The 18,066-nt window shown below is 42.9% G+C and overlaps 1 protein-coding gene across 3 annotated transcripts in view; it reads left to right on the forward strand.

Annotated features, from left to right (window-relative positions):
• Positions 1-18,066, forward strand: part of PAPPA2 (pappalysin 2) — a 280,044-nt gene that overhangs the window by 173,252 nt on the left and 88,726 nt on the right. For all 3 annotated transcript variants that reach the window (XM_060643580.3, XM_060643582.3, XM_060643581.3), the window contains 2 exons: positions 420-555; positions 754-970. In XM_060643580.3, the coding sequence (XP_060499563.3) occupies positions 420-555; positions 754-970 (353 nt within the window). The remainder of the gene's footprint in view (positions 1-419; positions 556-753; positions 971-18,066) is intronic.

Raw genomic sequence — 18,066 nt, forward strand, 5'->3', positions numbered from 1 at the left:
TAGGCCAGTTCATAGCAGTATGTTAGCTTGGTGAGTCTTGTCCACTTCTCCCACTTTGGAGATGTGGTATTGGCTCGTTGTGCAGTGATTTATTGTCTCCAGCAATGGTCCCTTTCAGTGATCTTTTTGAGAAGTTTAAAGAAAGACAGGCCCGAGTGAAAAAGGAACAGTTGAAGTCAAAAATCTCAGAAAAAGATGGCAAGTTCAGTAGCCGCAAGTTAATCTTTTTTCATCTGATGTTGATTTTTGGTGTGAACCTGGATATCTTTCTGTGCCTACTCCATATTTTTCTCATAGGTAAAGGAGAAGGGAGCTCTTGCTTTATAAACGGTGAACTGAGGAAATGTAAAATTAATGTGACACATTCCTCGATACCCCTCTGGAAATAATGGCTTATACCTATGTGTGCTTATGCCTAGGTGTGTTTCAGTAGACCAGGAGTGGCCACGACAATTTTCATTTTCTTGACATCTGATGGCCCGGTACTTGGAGAACATCGGCGGCCAACAGTGACTGTTCACCTGACTGATGTCAGTGGGAACAACCACTCTCTTGGTGAGTCTGACAATGGTCCCTTTAGGGCTGCTAGGGGATAAGCCAGTAGACCCTGGAGTCAACTAGGCTTCCGTCCCTTACATTGTCCGGGACTCTGCCTGGAGTACACAGCTATCGAGAAGATAAAAATGAATGCTAGATATGGAAACACAGTGCTGTATGGGTGGCTACAATATCATTCATCTTATTTCTCTTCAGGAACCTATGAACTGTCATGCCAGCATAACCCGCTGGTTATCAATGTGAGCCATCACCCGAATGTCCTCTCCCACCGTACCTCCTCAGTGCTGCTGAATTTCTCATCCCCATTGGTGGGCATCTCAGCGGTGGCTCTAAGGACATCCTCCCACATAAGTTCATCAACTCTCAATAACTGCATCCCAGAGCATGAGGGACAAAATCATCAGGGACAGAGGTACAAAGTCCCCTTTCTTCCTTTTTGTCTTTCTTTTTCTTGTGGCTGTGAAATACTACTATCATTTCCATACATATGATTTTGTTTTCAGTGGGTGCTTAATCACTAAAAAGTGGGTCTAAAAACTACTAAAAACACATAAGAAACAAGTAAAGAACAATTTATGGAAAGCACACTTGGTTTTCGCATTTTGCTCTTCTTTTCTTAGCTGAGCATAATTTTTTATGTAAATATTTAACATCTTTACAAGGTCTTAAAATCTTTTTTACATATAAAACCGCTGCCTTCACATCAACATTGTTATATAAACTGCCAAAAATTTTCTGCCAAAAACTCAATGTTCCCTAAGCAATGTATATTTTTCCACTTGTTCCCACCTGGACAGCGTATGCAGCAAGTTGAACAATTAGTTTTCAAGGCATGTCATATAATCAATTAGAGTTACATATGGAAATCAGGACTATGTTATCTACATGGGTCTTTCTGTGGACATCTGTGATTGTCATCATTTACAAGAGGTTTCCTGAACTCTCTGCCTCAGCTAGCAGAGGGACTATACTTTTATAACGTTGGTGCGCCCAAGGGTGGCCCGAAGGTGGGAGAGAGCATGCCAGACAATAATCTGTGCTGCAGTTGGGCCGGATTCATTCTATGAGTGGTCTCATCAGTTGAGTGGGACTCTAGGTAATAGAGCTCATTCCCTCAAGGAGTCAGGTGATTGGGATCCTAGTCACAAAAGCTGGGGTTCCAGGCAATGCTCCATCACCAAGCAGGAGCTCTGATACTACTGTGCCCCACCTAGGTATACCAGAAACCCAGCTTTGATTAGGGAATAGCAGTAGACATTAGTGTGTAGTATACCAGTTGTCTTTTGCTATTTAGCACATCATAGTAAAATTTAGTGGTCTATCACAGTTTCTAGTGGGAGGAATTTGGATGCGACTTAGTTGAGTGCCTCTGGCTTAGAGTCCTTTACGAGTTTGCCATCAAGCTGTTGGCCAAAGATACAGTAACCTAAAGCCCAAGAGGAGCTGGAGATTTCGCTTCCAGGCTCGCTCATGTGGTGATTGGCAGGCCTCAGAAGATCCGCATCCAAGCACAGTCACATAGGCCCTAGCGGTAGGCATGCTCACATAGGTGTGGCTCAGTTCCTTACCACGTGGGCTTCCTCATAAGCTGCCAGAGTATACTCTGACACAACAACTAATGATCCGAGAGAGAAAGCGGCCATGGGGGATGAGTACATAGGAGACCACCCCAAAGGGAAGCCAGAGTCTTTTTATAACATAATGGTGGAAGTGAAAATCCATTCCTTCTGGCATATTCTTTTTATTAGATGTGAGTCAGTAAGTCCAGCCTGTACTCAAGGGGAAGGCTTTGCATCATCAGGGCGTGAATCACTAGGGGCCATCTTAGAGGCCATCTACCACATCCAGTAATGGTGGTTTATGTTAATTGAATACTAACTGTGTGCAGGTATTGTTGTAAATGCTAGAAAGAGAGAAGCAATAAGGGTTAGAGTCTGGATGATGGACTTTGTGACGTTTGCTCATGTGCAACTCTTAAGTAGTCTCATTGAGCAAACGTCTTCACATATTAACACAGGAATACAGACTATTAAAATACCGTTGTTTACCAGAATTCTTGCCTCTCTCCTATGTGTTTTCAAAGTATCTCCTCTATTGGCTCTACCTCTGGCCTCAAGCCATACAGAATTTCTTTCAGGTCCCTGAAACATGTGTTCTTGAGGAGCTTCATGCCTTTGCACATTATGTTCCCTACTTTCTTGAATGCCTTCCAGCCCTTCTCCTCTTCAACTCATACTTCATCGTCAGGATTCACCTTCTTCTGTGCAATCTTGGCAGACTCCTTGCCTGTCTCCGTAGGGCATTGTACACAACCCACTCTCTACCGAAACAGCTCTCACGCTGGGTGGTGACTATTTATTTACTTGTTCTTTTCCACTAAGCTCTGAGCTCTCTCTAGTGGAAATTCCATGTGGTGTCTTTCGGCACCTAGCAGAGAGCCTGGCACATAGTAGGTATCAGAAACTGCGTTGAATGATAGTAACAGATTTTATCTCTAAATGCTGTATGGAACAGAACCGAACAAGCAAACCAAAAAAAGTGGTAGAAGTCATAGCCTCTCTAGACTCAAGGGACAAGAATTTCCCTCACCATCATGGCTGTGAAGTTCTGACAAAGAAGTTGATTAATTGTGATCACTGCTGCTAGTTCACTTATTTTCATTTGGCACTGTGGGGAAAAACAAGTTTTATATGCATGCATGCAAACCAGTAGAAATAGGATATGATTCTCCAGTTTACACAGAGTGTATCTGGAATGCAGAAGCATTTCCAAACCACATGTGACTGACAGGAGCCATGCAAATTGGCTTTCCCTTCTAGCCAGCAAATCAGTGCAACATAGTAAATTTTGATACGCAGGGAACCTGAAAGATTTCATACATTTTCTTTGTGAACAGATTTAAAATCCTAATCTCTGTATATACTCTCAAAGAATAGGAGTATTTTTGTTTCTTTATATCAATCCCGACTGTAGATGTGGATAGATCATAATATGAAACCCTCAAATTCTGGGCATAGTGAGAGGGATTCCTGGCTACTTCATTCTTACCCCTTATGACCTGAATTCCATTAATACTAAAATGGGCAAGGGAGAGCTGACAGATGCCTGGCAGTAGAGGATGTGTTGTCCATTTCGTATTTAACCATTAATGACCAGTGGCCTCTCCCTCCTATAGTTCTGCATCCTTAAACCAGCCTGACTGCCCCACAGAATCTCAACTGAAGGCGAATAAACTTGTCTGGAGCTTCAGTGGTCTTCATGATTCTCACCTTGGACCCTTTAGCTTTGATCTATCTCTTCATCTTGTTTCTTGTTTTGCTGTGATGGCTTCCCAATTTATGACCCTTTGGGCTTAGTCTACTGGTAACGAACCATTAGTCTGGAAAACCAAGTTTAGTATTCTTGGTTTTGGCCACTAGTGCTCCCTAAGAGCTCAATTCACTCCTACTCTCTGGCTGTTTCTAGCTCTGGTCACTTTAGGGAGAGGTCCTGCGTAACCTGCCACAGCATCCCATGAGTTGGAGAATCAATCAGGCAGACCCCCCAACCATCCCAAGATCGGGTTGATGGCTTTAGGCAGTGGGAACCACTTTTGTGATTAATGCATTGGGAATTGGAGTGTGCCCCAGATATAATCCAGGCACTAATAGGTTACTTGGCCTAAATGAGTGGATTTGCTTCCAGAAATCTGGACTCTAATTTAATCAGGACTCTTGTATTCTACTTTGGAAATTCACATAATCAATTCTAGAAGAATTTACAGATAGACAAGAATTGCTGATGGGTGTGTGTTTTCTCCTACACCAGAATTTTATTCTTCCAGTTACATGAACAAAATATAATGGAAACATTGATTGTAACTTCTCTGCCCCTCCAGATGGCAGTAGATTCGTCAGATCCCCCAGTGTTGAATCTTCTGAAGATGACCTTGGTTGTCTTCTCCAGGGCCTGGCTGATTACAATGGTTGAAACTTCTGACCGCTCCTCTCTTTGCAACATTTGCGCTTTCCCTCTTAATTGATTTTTCCATCTACCTTCTCTATAAAAGGTTGCAGTGTAATCTCCCAAATAACGGTGCTTCCCTAACTTTTCCTTGTATTTCAAGCAGTTCTGGATTTTTCATAATTTGATGTTACAGAATTCTGTGCATAGCAGCTTGTGAGTCTTTTATCTTTATTAAGATCATACCTTGTGCCAACCCTTTTGCCCCATTAAATGCCTTTGGCTTTGTATTCTACTTTGTCTGGAATTTAAATTTCCATTCCTGCTTTCCATTTGTTTATATTTATTTGATAAATATTGGCATTTCTTTTATTTTTAACATTTCTCTGTCTTCACTGCCAATGAGCCCAGGGCAGATTGCTGCATGGAAGTTTATTCTGAAAATTTATTTCATGGTCCCCAAGCCTCTAGAAGCCTTAGGACCCTGCAGTGTTTTTACCTTTGGAACATTTATCTTCTGGGATTCCATGGCCTTTGCCAGTGGCTCTCCCCCAACCCCCACTCTCTCCCATCTCACTGGACCAAGACCCTTATCCTTCCTGACCTGATGTCTTGAAGTCAGGAAAGGCTGATGAGGACCGATGGATAAAGAACAGATTTATGACTCCTGAAAAGCAGTGCCCAGTTTTCCGATCTCAAGAGAAGCCAGAGAATGAAGAAAGAATGACCCTTCCCTCTCTTCTTTTAGTATGGCTCTATTCCTTATTTGCTTTTTTTTAGGAAAAAAAAATGCATGCTTTGGCTTCCAATGATGTTTCTCAATTCAACTCCAATACATTTTGGAATCAGGAGGGAATCCACACAGATTCCAGCTGTCAGTCTTGGTTTTTGATATTGATAAGAGTTTTCATATTTTTTTCTGTATTGTCGGAATTTAACTGGGAAGCCGGGAAAAATGACCTCATAGCATTCTTGTGAGATTAACCGGGAATGATCCATGCGGAGTCTGTCGCACCACGTAGCCCCGGGCAGGAGCACCGCCCATGGTGGCTTCTACACCACTTCTCGTGTTTGTTTGTCTCCATTCTTCCTTCTACAAGGTGTGCCGCTAGCACTTTGTTGCTTCCCAGCTCTAAATCCACTCGCAGCATGTGAATGTGTAATGCTAGAACGGGATTTCATTAATATTTATCCTTTGTTGGCTAATGCAACGTTCAGTTTTGTCAGGAGAGGGTTATGGAGAGACAGTGCAGGAGGAAGGGGTTGGCTTCCCGCTTTCAGTGCGCTTTTCTTCTCTTTTGCTGCTATGACATGACATGTGGTGTAGAGAACAGCTTCCATCAAGTATCGCAGCCACTTGGGCTCCCAGGGTACTTATTTCAGGTTGGCTCTTCATCACCCTTGACCAAAGGTAATGCTTGTTAAGTATCCTACTGTGTATTATGGATTGCCAGCATCCCATTTCTCATTGATAAGGAGCTTCACATACTCAAGTCCGTAGGTACAACCAAACCGATCCCCAAATCCTACCTTTGTGAATCTATCTCCTGGTACCATTTATAGTTCCATTGTATGCCAGTCAGGGTCCAGTCAGGACATAGTAATTAGAATAGGGGAAGTTTAATATAAATAATTATTAACTACAAAGGATTAGCTACTTGGGGGTAAAGAGGTCCCTAATGACTAGAAGAATGGTGGGTAAAGGAAGCAACTATTCCATTTAGGGACAAGGGAAAAGTATCGGAGGAAGGAACAAATGTGGAAGTCTCCCCACCTCAGGCTGTGATTTGGATCTCATTAGGGAGGGCGCAGAGATAGCACACTGGATGGCAGGGAAGTTTGCTGAGGTTTTGTGGGCTGGACCAGCAATCAGGAAGCCATCCACTGGGGTGCTGATCAAAGCTTATTAGGAAGCTCCTACTGGGTCCCTGTTGGGACTTCTAGGAAGCTGCCATTGGGTAACTGCTGAAACTTTTTGGGAAGTCATCCGCTGGGCATTGGTGAAATGTTCTGCGAAGTCAGTCACTGGGGTATCTTTGAGACTTGCTGGAAAGCTGCTCTAGGGTGCTGGCGAAACTTGCGGAGACGTGCAGGGTGTCGCGGAAACTCGTTATGTGGTGAGCACCATTGGATTGACGCTCTGTCAGACATCAAGTGCAGCAGAAGCTGGGAGAGGAAAGTGCGTAGAAACCAAGAAGAAAAGCCCCTTCTTCCTCCAAGTCTCTCCAGTTAACATCTACTGGGAAAGCATGACATCACACTAACTGGCAAAAGAGCACGGTGAATCTCTAGTATCACAAAGCGGCAGGAAAATTCTTGTCAGATAACCCAGAAGAAATCCCTTTGTACTCTTTGCCTTTTCTGTTCCAGTTAAGATTTCCTTTAAGTCCCTGGCTTGAGTCCTCAGACCACATTTCAATATAACTTCTAAATAGATTGACCTAACTAAAAATGCATATTTTCTTTTTTTAATGTTTTGAACTTCTCTTAAGTCCAAGGCAAACATGAAGTATAAATACCTCATTAACTTATTCAGTATAAATACACATTCTGATTGAGATGGAAAACAAGTAATAGATATTCATAAATATAAAATTGTAGTGGGTTCTGAGGTTTACCTTAAACTATAGCTTATCAATGCCAAGTATTCTAATCTAAAATTGAATGGGATATTAATCTTTTCAAATGAATGTCCTTGTAGAAACCTGAGTTCTTTCTTCTGTCTCTTGTTCTCATGCTCATTTTTTCTTGTTAACTATGTATAGTCATGCTTTGATCCTTTTTATTGTTGTGGATAACTGAAAGTAGATTCGTGTGACAATTTAGGTCTAATAGAGTAGATATGTGTGTAAGTGTAAGCATACACGTTGTGGATGCATTGTTGTATTTTTCCTCAAATAGAAGAAAGTTTTTGAAAAGTTTTACATACATTGATTTGTAAAACCACTTCTTCTGTATGGTGTGTGTGTGTGTGTGTGTGTGCGCGTGTGCATGTATGTCTGTGTACAGAAAGAGATGGACTATTCATTATTCAAAAATACTTATTATTAAGTGCCTACAATGTGCCAGGAATCATTTTTCAGTTGAGGAAACTAAGACTCAGAGTCTTAGTCCCAATTCACCTTATTTGAGATTAGCAAAACTAAGACTAGAATCTAAGTAATTGGTTTTTAGTAAAGGAAAGTTCTATTATACAAATGGAAAACTGTTTCAGAAATATACCCATGTCTTACTATCATCCAAGAAACCCTGCTACCCTCCCTCAAACTATACTTGGGAAAAAAACACAAGGGAAGAGCAGTGATTCTAAGAGCAAGGTCTTCTCATAGAAATTCCCCTGTCTTGGTAGATGGATTATCTAAGCAACCCTCTTACCAGAGGATGTCCCCTCGATTGTCCATTATCTAGTTACACCACATCCATTTTATCAGCAATCCACATCCATCCGTATCTATTCCCAAGTCATTTTCCCTTATTATAAGCCTAAGCCACCTTCGAGGCCATCTTCTCCATGGCTCAACTGGAATTATTACTCATTAAAGTTTTAAAAATCTATATTCTGATTCTTTTCATAATGTTATATAATTGAGAGTTCATTGTTTTAGCAATTTTGGTCTAGTAAAACGTGGTTATATATATTGTAAGTGTGTGTGAGTGTGTGTGTGTGTGTGTGTGTGTGTGTGTATTTCACTTTATGCAAGACAATTGTTTGGAAAAGGTTCATGTGTATTGATTATATAACTAAATTTTAAAATGATTTAACTTTTTAAATGATTGGGCCATTCAAAAGGGTACTATTTTTTAAGTAAAAAATATTTTTGTAAAGAGCACTGTCATCCCCAGGTTTTTTCTTCTTTCTTTCTTTTTTCTGCATAAATCTGCATTTTCTCTATTTACTTAGAGCAAACTAAGCATGAACACATAAAGTCTGACTCAAGAAAACGTAATGAACACACGTACTGTGCTCTTGTATGAGTCTATATTCAAAGCAACAACTCTTAGAATTTACCTTTTGCATTAAAACATTTGCGATTAGGCTGTTACTGTGGATATGTGTTGGAGTTCAGCCTCTGACTCTCCTATACTTAATGTAAAAATACACATATACATAATTAACATACCTGCCACATTTTGTCAACCATGCTTGTGTAAAGAAGACGATCAGGTGATTTTAAAATTGGGTAATCCCATGGGGCACCTGGATAGCTCAGTTGGTTGAGCATCTGACTCTTGATTTTGGCTCAGGTCTTGGTCTCATGGTTTGTGATTTCAACCCCTGCATTGGGCCATTGCTCCAGCAGTGTGGAGCCTGCTTGGGATTCTCTCTCTCTCTGCCCCACCCACACACATGAGCTAGCTCGCTCGCTCTCTCTCTCTCTCTCTCTCTCTGTCTGCCTCTCTCTTTCTCTCTCTCTCAAAATAAATAAGTAAGCTTTTAAAAATGAGTAATCACAGAACAATGTGTATCTGGTTTGGTTGGGAAGGTCTCAGGATGCATAACACCTGCAAATTTATGGACATGTGTACTAGTTTAGTCAACTCTGTTGTCTCTGGCAGTCTGTACAGATTCTGTTTCCTGAAGCTGGGGCTGCAAAACTGAATAATCCAGGGAGAAAAATCAATTAGTTATCCCTAATTTCCTGTCTGCAACTTATGAACTTTGGTAACATGAGGGGCTAATGCTATCTCAGGCTGACTTACCCTAGTTACCTCGTCTCTTTTGACTTCCCTTTCAATGAAACCCTCGTGCTGTGACAAAAAAGATGGCTTTGGCCTTAGAAAGTTATTCTTGAGAAGACAGAGGTGTTGCCGAGAAGAGAGAGCTTGCATCAGTGAGTCAAGTACAGAAGATTTCTGGATCACCCTCTGTTGTCCTTGGAAAATTCACTATAGACATGGAATTCTGGTTGGGGATGGAGGGATGTGGTAGAAAAGAGAGCAACTTTTCCATAGAACTTCACTTTTATGACTTTAATTATTTCTTACATGTATTTATTTTTGAGAGACAGAGCACAAGTGGGGGAGGGGCGGAGAGAGAGGGAGACACAGAATCCGAAGCAGGCTCCAGGCTCCGAGCTGTCAGCACAGAGCCTGATGCGGGCCCAAGCCCACGAACCGCGAGATCATGACCTGAGCCGAAGTCAGACGTTCCACCGATTGAGCCACCCAGGCGCCCCAAACTTCACTTTCATGACTTTAAAATCCCCAGAGAAGTTCTGGAAGGAAGCGTCTGTGTTTTCCATTTGGGAGATATTGGGACTCAGGTGTCAAAATATTTCTCCTTGGTTATTCTGTAGATTCTGGGTAGATCTGGGTCTAGATTACAAGGCCTCCAAGCCCCAGTCCAGGGGCACGCAGCCAGAGCACAGCTCAGTGCCTTGGCATTCCATCCCCGCTGTAATCAGTTTGTGAGCTTGGCCTTGGTAATAGGATCATTCCATCTCTATTATCCGTCATTCTGCTTCATGCTTCATTATTCCCTGGAACCCTCATTGCTGCTGCTTTACCGATTCCTATTGTGCTTCAGTTATTTGGAGCTCAGATTTGAAATGCCAACCCTTTCCCTTCCTCCTCTGCCTGGATTGGGCCTCTGTAAACCTGCCGGGCCTCTCCTTCGCCTGCTCATTTCTATGTAGAGCATTCAGATCTCCCCTCACTTTTGATAGCTTCACAAAGTGAAGAGCTCCTTTCTTTCTTCCTCTAGGGGCTACAGGTTAGAGCATTTGCGTTGGCTCCTCATCTTTTGTTTGTAGCAGAGGGGTTGCTTTTAATATTCCAGGATGATGGGAAGTGTTCTCTCTTGCTGGGAAAGGCACTATAGAAATGAAATATGTATTGCATTTCTACTCTTTTGATTATCTTCTTCCCCAAAGCAGTTTAGCAAATTAACACTGAATCTGTTTTTGTTTCTTAAGCAAAGAAAGAATTACAGCTGCTCAATTGTTCCCTAGGTTTCTTGCCTAACTTCATTTTCCCGGAATGATTTGTCCATAAAATAAGAGGAAACGAGGAGAATCCGCTGGTGAGGGTTCTGATTCTTCTGGCCAATGACGGATGGCCTCGTCAACAGTAGTCTGCTTTGGGAGGCATAGTCAGCTGTTTGAGTCTCTTTGACTATTTGTTCTCAGGGGTTATAGAGGAAAAATGAAAAGGTCGTGGACTTAGTCTCATTTAAGTGTTGATGGGTGCATGGCTAGACTATCCTAGAAAGCGTTTATTAAAATATTACCTTGTCTGAGATGATTCTTGGTGGGATGCGGTCTTAGAACTGGTTAGGTAGCAGCTTTTGGTCAAAAGTTAGGAATAGGCACAAACAACTTACGAAGACTTGGGGTCTACCTCTAAGGAATAGGCTAGTTTCAAAACAATAATTTTGAAATAATGACTCCTCCATGTCTTATCATGGTGTCTGAAATTCCACCATTAGGAAATATTTTCTTCAAGTCTTGGTGATCTCCAAAGGTCTCTTTAAAATAGTAAACAGCTATTTAATAGAAGTAGAAGTGTTGTAAGCTGTTATCAATTTTTTATAGCAGAACCATTCTCTTATGGGCCTTGACAATTCAAAAATAGACCAGGGCCCTGCTGAAATGCAACTTAGGGTAGGCATCTGGAAGCTTGGGGCAGTATGAAAAATAGAAAAAGTGGTTCTGCAAAGAGCGTTGAGTTTAAAATGTCACCTGCTTCTCAATTTTGCTCAGGGCTGGCCCTGTCCTTATGGTCTATATTCATAGCAGCTGGCGGAGAGAGCACAGAAAATAAAAACAAACCAATATTTTCAGGATTCTGTCATTTTGCCAGCCTGCCAAGTAGACAGACACTGTTGACGGATTTGACCATAAGTTCTGGTTGGAATGACTCTCAGGCCGTGTCTGGTTCTGTGTAGCTCTAACCATGGAGGCAGAGGAAGTCTGGGATTGAAGTGGCAGCAAGCCCAACATCCAGACCCCTGTCTCCTGCTGTTGGCTACATCATCAGTTTCATCACCTGATTTTAGGACAGTCCCTTCCCTTCTTTGGGCCTTCATTTCTCTATAAGCACACAAACCGGGGACATTGCAAGGCGTGGGAGAGCTAGGAGGAAGAAAAGAACAGAAGGGAGTAACGTTCCAAATCTGATGTCAACCAAGGACTGACAAATCCCCGGATTATGAGATGATGGGAACAACGTGAAGCTTCTGTTGGGGAGTCCAGAAACTTTCTGGGGAAAGGAAGCCAAGGGGGAGAGGGAGATTCCCAAAGGGGCCCAGCACGTGTTTTATGTTCTACTTCTGCGTTATTATGGTATTTGGTCTTAGTCCACAGTTCCTGGCTCACAGCTCCCAAACCCTTGGAATTTCTTAAGTGTTGAGAGTGATAAAGGTGTCTTTTGTTATGTGAATGAGGTGACTTTTGGAAAAACACTTCAGGATGGGGCTGGTTGTCTGTGAAGCCAAACACATGATTAGAGGGTTAGAACTTTCAGTCTTTCCCTCTGACCTCTGGAGAGTGGGAAAGGGCTGAAGGTTCAATCAATCAACCAAGCCTATGTAATGAAGCCTCCATAAAATTCCAAAAGGCTGTGTTCTGAGAGCATCTGGGTTGGTGAACACATGGAGACTGGGGAGGGTGGCACGCCTGGAGAGGGCATGGAAGCTCCATGTCTTTTCCCCATGCCTTGTCCTATGTATCTCTCCTTCCGGCTATTCCTGAGTTGTATTTATTACTTTATATATAATAAACTGGTAACCAGTAAGTAAAATGTTTCTCTGAGTTCTATGAACAGCTCTAGCAAATTAATCAAACCTGAGGAGGAGGTTTGAACCTCTGATTTATAGCCAGTCAGTCAGAAGTACAGTAAAGCCTTGGATTGTGAGTAACTGGTTCTGTGAGTATTCCACAAGACAAGCAAACATTTCTAATAAATTGTAACTTGATGAACAAGTGATGTCTTGCAATATGAGTAGTACATGATGCTGAACATCGCATGAGCACAGCTGAGTCAATGGTTCTTGATACTTGTTTTGATACACAAGTGCTTTGGATTACAAGCATGTTTCCCAAACAAATTATGCTCGCAAACCAAGGTTTTACTGTATAGGTAACAACTTGGGTTTGTGACTGGTGCCTGAGTGGGACTGATTTCTTAACTTGTGGCATCTGATGCTTTCTCTGGGCAGGTAGTGTCAGGATTGAGTTAAATTTTCAGACGTCCTACCGGCATCCCAGTGTGGGAATCTGCACGCCCCCCGCCCCCCGCCCCGGCCACTATATTGGAGTTGGTTAAACACCTGTTTAACTTTTATGTGTGAATTTGACACTCATTCAAGGTGCTGGCTCGCAAATCCTCAAGACCTCAGTTTACACAGCTTATGAATAGCCACAGAGAAGTCATGCTACCCCTTCTTCCTGCCTTGTAGGAACTGTTCTAGGAATGATGTGGAATGAAACTCATGCCCACTAATCTTCATTCGCAGGACTGTGCTGCTCCCTCACTTGACTACATGTGTTTCACAAGTCCTTGGGCTGGGCCTATGAGTGTGGCTGGGGAAGGGTCACCCCCAGATTAATAGTTTCATTGGTACCCAGGGATGAAGGGTTGGTAGGACAAGAGTCCACAGTACAATCATTTGGGGGCTCCAGTGATCACTCCTTGTTAGGAACTGCCCCCCGTGGAGATGGTTACTGCCTTTGAAAACTGGAAATATATACATACATATGTGTATGTGTGTGTGTGTATATATACATATATATATATATATATATATATATATATATATATATATAAAATTTATGTTTTTATAATTCACACACACATATATGTTTTTCTTTCTTTCTTTCTTTCTTTCTTTCTTTCTTTCTTTCTTTCTTTCTTTCTTTCAAGAGTACAGGTGGGGAAGGGGCAGAGAGAGGGAGAGACAGAATCCCAAGCAGGCTCACGCTGCCAGCACAGAGCCTGATGCAGGGCTCAGACCCATGAACTGTGAGATCGTGACCTGAGCCGAGATCGAGAGTTGGATGCTTAACCGACTGAGCCACCCAGGCACCCCATGTTGTTGTTATTTCTGATGGGTGATTCTGTTTCCCTGATGCAATGCTAGGGAAGCATATCCTCTACTAATTAGCCAACAATTGTTTTGACTCTTCCTTTGGTATTCCACATATTTTATAATCTACATTAAAATCATGGGTTCTGAAACTTGGTGAGGCAGGGATTTTGAAAGGGAGTGCTTTTGGCTGCGTGAAGTAAATCTGTTTCTCTTTAGAAGGACAGGGGGCATTTGGATGGGACTTCTAGTGTTACAGCCAGGCATGGTAAAAAACTGTGCCCAGAATTAGAAATGAGCGAAGCAAATTACCCGGTACTGGGGTCACCAGAGTCCAGTCCTGAACTTACAAATAGGTCACATTCTAGGAAGAGATGGACCTTTCCCAAAAGGCCAACTTTGGGGCAGAACCTTCAATAGAGAGGCAGGGGAACCTCTGCTTTCTTCAAAATACAGGAATGGAAGAAGTCTGCTTAGTGCAATAATTCATCATTTCTCTGTCACGAGGGAAGAAACAATTACTATCAAGATCTCTGTTTCCTCTCAGATGAGAATCTTCAGAGGAGAAGAACTTGAATTAATTTTCCCTTCCTAGTTGGTATTGTACTTGAGGAAAAGCCCCCTCAAAGCACTAGCACTGTTTTGCCCAAGATGGCTGATGGAAATATACTTGACATTTATGCTTGTTCCTGTCCTACAAAGAGAAACATGGAGCCAGAGTGACGAGGAGGTAGAATGGGCAGCCAGAGTAGAGACAGTATCTTTTTGTATTGGTTTGGAGAAACAGCAAAGCTCTCTAAGGACGGATGCTATTATTATTATTTGGTTTTGTTGTTGGTGGAGGCAAGATTAATGAGGACTCTGTCCCTTCCAGTCCACTCTCCATTCTGTACATTGCACTTCTATCTGCTGGCAAATCCGGAGCATACATTCCTTCTTAGCCCACAGCCTCTTATTTCAATAAGAATCAATAAAACACAGTAGGGGAATGGCGAGAAATCTGATCCTCTTTACTATTTAACCTTAAAAGAGCTGTTTCTGCAGAAACCACTGGGATTGCTGTTTGGTCAATGGTGGTACTTCTTGGATAAATGAATTGCAATGTTTCGTTTAACTAAGCAACTGAAAAGTTGGGACATTAAGCAAAAACGTACACTGGGCAAGAAAGATGGTCAGAAACTCTTTCTTGTTCTCTACCACATCCTGCCCATTCATGGGTTTTCTGTACTCCCACCCCAATACCACCATCACCTCATCTAGGAAATTAAATATCATGTTAGAGCTGGAAGGGACCTTTAAGAGAACCTAGTTCAAACCCATCATTTTACAAATTTGCAGACAGAGGGCCAGAGCAGTTAAGAGACTTACCCAAGGTCCTAGAGGTAAGCAGGGGCAAGCCAAGACCTGAACCCAGGTCACATTGGCCTTGATCTCCTACTTTCTCCATTACACCATGCTGTTTGTCAAACGTGTGTTACAGATGCCAGACAGTTTCTCCTAAACTAACCTAGATTCCAGATATCAAATTGTGGTCAGCTTTTTCTGGCTGCTTACGGGAGGGTGGGATGTTGACTTGAGAAGAGTCCATGAGCTGATGTCATTCTGATTTTGAGTTTGAGCCAAAGCTTAATTAAATGTGTCTTTGTTGTTATATTGTAGTCTTAGTATTCTGGAATACCCCATCGTTTCTTTCGGGCTCATTTTCCTCATCTCTAAAACGAGGAATTTGAGTTGAATTATGTTTAAGGTCCGTTTTACTTTTAACAAGCTATGGTTCCTCCAAGATCATTGTTAAAAGTCACCCCCAAGCCCCCCAAAATTCACGCTTAAGCAAATGGGGTCTTTAGCACATAATTTCCATTAGGCCCCACACGGGAGAAGCAAGGTTTCACTGTCCACTCTTATTGAGTCTGGAGTATTGTTGCAGTCTGGTGAAATTCCTCCGTGGTGGCTCAGACCCTCAGGGGATCCTTGGACCAAAGCTGTGGGCAGAAAAGCCAGGACTTCACCCATTTGTCAGTAACTACCCAGCATCCCAAATGTGGACCCTGGCTGGAAACTAGGCCAACTTCCTTCTAGTGGCCTCAAGAAATGTAAAACTAAAAAGAGGTGCCTGATTTGGCATAGCCTGGGGGACAGCTCGTGGTGTACCCTGTGTGGGGTCTGTGTGCTCCCTCTGCAGAGAATGATGTCTGCTTTCTGGGGTCGGCCTTACCCTGTTCCTCACCAACCACTCGCTACGAGGCAGAGCCAGGCTTTGGGAACTTGCCTGTAAGTCTGTCTTCAAATATGGATGTGGGCTCCTTTCACTAAAGGTTCTCTAAATTTGTTAGTTATAACTTGGGAGACCCACATATAATGAATTTTCTGCAGCTCTCAGTGGTCGGTAGGAAATGGAGATTTTGTCAAAGCACTGAGAGTGCTACCTTGCCTGTGTTCTGTTTGTCAAGCACTGGAGGTAACTTTCCAGAATATCTCTTTCGCCTTTCCAAATTCTAGTCCTTCACTGAGGTCAAATCATATGCAATGATAAAACTTTCTCTGAAACAGCCTTGAATTTATAATCAGTAACACATGATTTTATTATTCTCTCATCAGCTATATTGAAAGCTTCTTCAGAACAGGAAAAGTGTTGCATACTTTTGATCTATCTTATGGCTTCTACACGACAATATGTACTTAATACATTGACATGTAATAATCAAGCAGTGGGACCAGGTTCTCCTCCTGGAATTGGCCTTGTTATGTTATAGTCTTGGCTTCTGGAATTTACTGACATATCATTCGGGTTACACATACCAGACCTTTGTGGCGCCGGTTTTCGTTCCTGGTGAGCAGCAAACGCTGCGCAACTTATAAAGTCACAGATGCTAAAATGCCACCACAAGCCTTGAGAATCAAAATCTCCAGAGGACAAAGCCTGGGTATCTGTGTTTTGAAAGCTGCTCAAACGAGCCGGATGTACAACCACGATTGAGGCCTGCCTCCTGCGGGCCGCTCCTTCACGAAACTGCTGACAGAAGTTTCTCAGGTACCGGCGTCACTCACAGACCCAACCAACAAAGGAAGCACCCACATCACTGCAGTAGGATGGTATTAGGATTGCGCCTGGGTGCCCACGAGCAGGTTACGTACAAGAGGAAGATAGCCCAGAGTAAAGGTACATATTGTACAGGGATTCCTCACTGAAAGCATTTAAAAAAAAAAAAATTTTTAACATTTATTTATTTTTGAGACAGAGAGAGAGAGCATGAACAGGGGAGGGTCAGAGAAAGAGGGAGACACAGAATCTGAAACAGGCTCCAGGCTCTAAGCTGTCAGCACAGAGCCCGACGCGGGGCTCGAACCCACGGACCGCGAGATCATGACCTGAGCCGAAGTCGGCCGCTTAACCGACTGAGCCACCCAGGCACCCCTGAAAACATTTTTTAAAACGCTCCAACACAATGACCTTGGGGAGTGAGGACCAGAAGGGAGAGAGTGAAGGCTTATCAGAGAAATGGAGAGACAAAAAAACAAAGCTAGAGTTATGGGTAGGTGGTCATCTAGAAAGTGTGATTTTTAAGGACCTATCGACTTAAAATTCCATCATGAAAAACTCATCCCTTTGACTTAAAACTTTATCTCCTGTTAATGTGGAAGTACCTGTGAATCACATCTGGGTGGGCTCATCATATCCTTACCTGAGAACACATTGTGATGGGTTATGGGGAAAGATCTGGAAAAAATGGGTGGAAGGCTGAGGAGCTGTTGCCAAAGGAGGAAACATGCAAAGCAGGTCATCTCGCAGATGGCGGCAGCTGGACAAATATTGACAACTTGATTTGCTGTCATTTAAAAAGAAAACGTCTGGAAGCTAAGATGGACCATGGAATATTCTATATTTGCCCCTGACTGCCCTGCTGAGGTGAGGAGCTTCTTGGCTCTCCCTGGCCAATGCTGCTAGCTCCTGAATTCAGAAGAAGGCAACAGGAGAGCAGCCACATCCCCCTGGGAGATGGCCTCGTGGTCTAGGCTGGCCAGAGAGCCAGGGCTCTGAGCTCCAGCCCAAGGGTTTTCCTCTGACTCGCTGTGTGGCCCCTGGCCAGTCTCCTGAGCAGCTTAATTTTCCTTGTGTGTCAAACCAAGATAAACACCTAACTTCCCACCTCTCTGGGGCATTGTAAGATTTCGCCCCTGCCACTTTCGTTAGCATTTGTCCAAAGACCAGAAGAAGAAAGCTCCTAGGAAGTTTTAAGACAAACCGTTTTGACTCTTAGCATTATCCTTCTGAGAGGAGAGCTCGTGTAGCGCTAGGTGGAAAGGAGAAGGTATGGGGAGGGCGGGAAAATGGAGGACGCAGCTCCACTCGGAAAAGCAGTGTTTGTGGTGGAAGAGAAACACGAAAGGGGGGGGGGGTTGGGGTGCAGGGGAGAGAATTCTACAATTGGTACCAGATGCCATCAGAAGCTAACGACCTGACAAACACCGTCCTCATAAAACAAATTCCTTAAAAAGGAAGCAAATGGAAATGTAAGCTAGTGAAGGAATTTGCAGCAGCT

This window comes from Panthera onca, chromosome F1, assembly GCF_046562875.1.
Source record: "Panthera onca isolate mPanOnc1 chromosome F1, mPanOnc1 haplotype 2, whole genome shotgun sequence".
In the NCBI taxonomy this organism is placed as follows: domain Eukaryota; kingdom Metazoa; phylum Chordata; class Mammalia; order Carnivora; family Felidae; genus Panthera; species Panthera onca.